At 46.4% G+C, this 5,373-nt stretch overlaps 1 protein-coding gene across 1 annotated transcript; it reads right to left on the bottom strand.

Moving 5' to 3' along the window:
• Positions 1 to 557: 557 nt before the first annotated feature.
• LOC101981205 (actin-like) lies at positions 558 to 1,595 on the bottom strand. The gene is given in 2 exon segments (XM_013350208.2): positions 558 to 1,097; positions 1,461 to 1,595. Coding segments are annotated over 2 exon segments (675 nt in total).
• Between the last annotated feature and the right edge of the window lie 3,778 nt (positions 1,596 to 5,373).

Genomic DNA, 5,373 nt, shown 5'->3' with positions numbered 1-5,373 from the left:
CAAGTGGCTGAGCTACCTGACTAGGGACTTAATCAAGATATGCACAGGGTAGAGCTGGGCGGTGGTGGCGCACGCCTTTAATCCCAGCACTCGGGAGGCAGAGGCAGGCGGATCTCTGTGAGTTCGAGACCAGCCTGGTCTACAAGAGCTAGTTCCAGGACAGGCTCCAAAACCACAGAGAAACCCTGTCTCAAAAAAAGCAAAAAAAAAAAAAAGATATGCACAGGGTATTAAACATATAGCAAGGGAACAGTTAACTTGAATGTAAGGCCAAAAATCAGCAACAAGTTCTACAATCCAGTGCTGATTTTTGATACAAGCTTCAAGGACAAATTTCTTCTCAAAAGCTTATTCCAGTTTCATGAGGCTAGCATGAGGTGTGTACATTTGCCAGGGCAAATTGATGCTTCAGAATCAGCTCATGCCTGGCACCTGCTTAGTCCATCTAGAAGCATTTATGGTGGACGATGGAGGGCCTGACTCGGCACACTCCTGCTTGCTGATCCACATCTGCTGGAGGTGGACTGTGAGGCCAGAATGGAGCTGCCAATCCAGACTTAGCGCTTGCACTCAGGGGGAGCGAGGATATTAATCTTCATTGTGCTGAGTACTAGGGCTGTGACCTCCTTCTGCATCCTGTCGGCAAGTGAAGCTGTAGCCCTGCTGCCACGTCCCGGCCAGCCAGGTCCAGACTCAAGATGGTGGGGAAGGGTGCAGCCCTTGTAGATGGGTACAGTATATGTGACCCCATCACCAGAGCCCATGACAATGCCAGTAGTGTGTCCAGATGCATGAAGGGACAGCACTGCCTGAATGGCTACGTATGTGGCTGGGGTATTGAAGGTTTCAAACATTATCTGTGTCATCTTCTCTCTGTTAGCTTTGGGGTCCAGTGGGGCCTTGGTCAGAAGCACCAGGTACTCCTCATAGGCTACATGTAGTTCATTGCAGAAGGCGTGATGCCAGATCTTCTCCATGTCATTCTAGTTGGTGACAATACTGTGCTCGATGGGATACTTCAGGGTCAGGGATACTCTCTTGCTCTGGGCTTCGTCACCCACGTAGGAGTCTTTCTGACCCATGTCCACCATGACATCCTGATGTGTGAAGTTCTTCTGTATATGTGTTGCTTTTATTGGTTAATGAATAAAGCTGTTTAAGCCAGTGGCTTAGCAGAATAGAGCTAGGCAGGAAAACCAAACTAAATGCTGGGAGAAAAAAGGGCAGAATCGAAGAGAAGCCATGTAGCCGCTGGCGGAGACAGATACACTGGAACCTTGCTGGTAGGCCATGGACCTCGTGGTAAAATATAAAATAATGGAAATGGGTTAATTTAAGATATAAGAGCTAGCTAACAACACACTTAAGCTATTGGCCAAACAGCATTGCAAATAATAGAGTTTCTGAGTGATTATTTTGTGGTCTGGGCAGCCAGGAACGAACAAGCCCCCTCCTACTACAATGCCCTGGTGCTGGGGGTGCCCAACGATTGATGGGAACATGGTCCTAGGGGCATCATCACCAGCAAAGCCAGCATTGGACATGCCAGAGCCATTGTCAATGACAAGTGTGGCAATTTCTTCTTCCATTGCCATCGGCGAAGGACAGGGAGATGCAGCAGTGAAAAGACTCGCAGCGTAACCTGGTGGTGGAGTGTCTTGGTGGTCTCTTAAAGTCACTCTGGGGACTTGTCTAGGCTTAAGAAAATTATGATCACGGTTAGGTGAGAGGCTCTGGGCTTGGGAACTATCAACAAGAGTGAATACCACAAAAACTCATAGGATGCTCTGTCTGTTCTTTCCATGGTCGTGCCAAACAGTGCAGACAAGAACAGTGCTAACTTTGGGGGGGGTCACACTTTCTCAGAACAAACATATGGAAAGGAAATCCCCCAAACACCTGGGCCTTATAAGTGAATTCAAGTCAGATGTAGTTAGCTTCCCCTGGTGTGTAGCTAGAGGTCAGGGGGAACTGGGGTGAACTGCCCGGTGTGGTCCTGAGTGTGCCTGCCTACCTGAAAGATCTCTTTCTGAATATTGAGAGGAAATGTATCTGGTTTCCATGTAAGGAGGTGGAGCATTACATCCTGTACTTTCCCCAGGGTCTATGCTCATTTTCCTTGCAGGGAACATTAAAGAGCATCCATAAAAGACACGCTGCAAATTTTGTAGGCCGTAAAACTCACAGATGAATTTTCCCATCTTATTTTATGAGCATGTCTTTTTTTTTAAAAGATTTATTTATTATGTATACAATGGTCCTGCATGCAGTCCTGCCAGAAGAGGGCACCAGATCTCATTACAAATGGGTGTGAGACATTATGTAGTTGCTGGGAATTGAACTCAGGACCTCTGGAAGAACAGTCAGTGCTCTTAACCTTTGAGCCATCTCTCCAGGCTCCAGCATGGGTTTTAAAGCCTTCACTGTGCCAAGCCACCCCTCCCCAGCACATGAACTTCCTCCTCAAGTTATGAGTTGTTTTGTGAACTCAGCTGGAAGATCTCCAGTGACATACAGTGACTTAACATCTGGAACTGGTAGAGGACGTTGTTCCCTTCCCCCTATAGATAGCAGATGTACGATGTCCCTGCCTCTTCTGAAGGTAGCATGATCTATGCGAAAGCTGAATGCAAGCAGGCAGGAGCTCTCATGGTCCCCAACAATATCCAAAGACTTCAAGTGTCAAGAGAGACAGATAACATGAAGATGTTTAATTTGCAGGCCCAAGTCCCACATTGCACATCCTTCATCTGAAAATTTGGAATCTCGAATACTCTAACATTTAAGACTTTTTTTTAATATTTATTTTATTTATTTATTATGTATACAATATTCTGTCTGTGTGTATGCCTGCAGGCCAGAAGAGGGCACCAGACCTCTTTACAGATGGTTGTGAGCCACCATGTGGTTGCCGGGAATTGAACTCAGGACCTTTGGAAGAGCAGGCAATTCTCTTAACCACTGAGCCATCTCTCCAGCCCCTTTCTTTCTTTCTTTTTCTTTTTTTTTTTTTTTAACATTTAAGACTTTGAGCCATGAATGACATACTTTACATGTGGAAAATTCCACTCTTGACCTAATGTGATGCGTTGTGGTAAATGCAGGCACACTAATAAGATGATATGAAATCCCCTTGAGACCATGTGTGTACAAGATGTATATGAACTCTAAGTGAATTTTGTGTTTAGACTTGGGTCTCATTCCCAAGATATCCCATTATGCATATATAAGTCTTCAAAAAATCTCAAAAAAAAAACCTCACAAAACTTTGTTTGTTCTTCTGATTCCAAGTATTTGGAGAAAAGATATCCAGCTTATGTCACCAAGAGACTCCAGTCAGAGGAAGGGAGGGTGAGCAGTCATGGTTTCTGGGGTAGAAGTCAGTGGAGGAGAGGCCACTGAGCATGTGTGAGGCCCTCCATATGCAAAACAGAAACCAAAACAAAACAATCCCAAACCAGCCAAGTCACTATCACCAAGAGCAAAATCCAGATGTCAGAGCTGGACAAAGCCTTCAGACTCATCTGATTGAGCTTATAAAATCTACACTTTGGCCATCAGGGCCAAGATCATGTTTGTGTCTTCAGTAAATGATCTCCAGGGAACTCTGGTGCTGAAAACAATTTTCTTCTTTCTCCTCTGGTCCCCCATGTAGCTAAAGCCAGCTTCATACTCAGGAGGATCCTCCTGCCTCTGCCTCTTTAGTACCGAAACTTCAGGCGTTAGCTACAATGCAGGGCTAAAAATAATTCTTTAATTAAATAAAAAAAAACAAAGTTGCTTTTTAAAAGTAGGCCAGTTAAATGAGACCCATTTGTTGCCTAATAATAGCTCTGAAGTTTTCTCCTGCCCTAAATGAGGAAGCCTCATTAAAGAACAGGTTTTTTGTTACTAAGGATCTGCAGAGGACTGCCTGGTCACTCTTGCCTCTGAAGACAGCAGCTCTGTCCCAGGCTCAGGCAGTGGTTTTTGGCCCTTCTCTGGGTCTGGGAAAGATTAGAGTCACTATGGGATGCTCTTTATGTAGCTCCCCAACTCAACTGGACATCACTTCAGCTTTTCTGGAAGGGTAAAGAGGCTTCTGCATGTATTCCTCATTACCCATGGTGCTTGAATGAGCCTAGAGCAAGGGCAGATCTTCAGAAGTGAGGTGAATGGGGAGCTGTTGAGATAGCTCATTGTGCGAGGGGGCTTGCTTCCACGCCTGACAAACTGAGTTCAATTTCTGGGACTCGTATGGTGGAAGGAAAGCCATTTCCTACAAGTTATTCTCTCTCTCTCTCTCTCTGTCTTTCTCTCTCTCTCTGTCTTTCTGTCTCTCTCTCTTTCTCTGTCTTTCGGTCTCTTTCTCTGTCTTTCTGTCTCTCTCTGTCTTTCTCTCTCTCTCTCTCTCTCTCTCTCTCTCTCTCTCTCTCTCTCCCTCTCTCTCTCCCCGTCTCTCTCACGCAAACTCACACTAGAGAGATAAATGTTAGTAGAAGTAAGGCAGATTAAAAACCATCGACTAGCTGAGTGTAACGGCACACAGCAGTAATTCCCGGTGGCCATGAAGGTCAGGAGTTCAAGGTCATCCTCTGCTACACAGCCCATCTAAGACCAGACTGGGCTAAATGAGGCTGTTCCATAACCAGCAGGAAACGAAAGACAACACAGATGTGAGGGTGATCTGGCTGCAAAACCTGTCATCTTATTGGTCACCAGGCAGGTGTCCCCTTCCTCCTTCACCACTCTGGGTGTCCTACCTGAAGCAGCAGGCTGGGCTGAAGGAAACAACCTTTCGTGGAGGCAGAGGAGGGGTGGTACCTGGTCAAGGCTCTAGAGTAGCTATGCGCACCTGCTGGAACCTCTGGCCTCACAGAAGAGCTCCAGCAAGCACCACTTCCAAAACAGGAAAAAAATAAAAAAGAAAAAGAAGCCCTAACATTTCTGCCAAAGTGTCCCTCTGAGGAAGGTGCACTCCGGAATCCCAGGAAATGATGGGCTTGGGAGCCTGGCTTCCCTTCCAGGGCAAAGCTGGCCTTTCTTCTTCTGTCGGAGAATTCATATCTCAGAACGAAATGCCCAGTCACATTCTGCCCACTTGATGTGGCCTCAGAGTTGAAGCAACCTTCTGTTTCTCACTGTGGGCATTTGCTTTGGACCAGAAGGCAGACCTTTCTGTCAGCAGGGCAGTACTGTTTGTTTTTGTTTCTTGATAGACTCGGTGCAGAAGCTGTGCAATGTCCGTTAGGTTTTGAGCCTGGGCTCAATGTACCCCTCAGCAGAGGCTCTGCGGCGGCGGCACTTGGAGTTTCCCCAGAAAACAGCTAAGGGGGCCAGAGGAAGTAGGACAAGGCGACCCCAAAAAGGGTGCAATGAAGCCAGCTGCCAGCA

This window comes from Microtus ochrogaster, chromosome 22, assembly GCF_000317375.1.
Source record: "Microtus ochrogaster isolate Prairie Vole_2 chromosome 22, MicOch1.0, whole genome shotgun sequence".
In the NCBI taxonomy this organism is placed as follows: Eukaryota; Metazoa; Chordata; class Mammalia; order Rodentia; family Cricetidae; genus Microtus; species Microtus ochrogaster.
The sequence above is the reverse complement of the archived record's forward strand: the minus strand, read 5'-3'. Positions and strand labels throughout refer to the sequence as shown.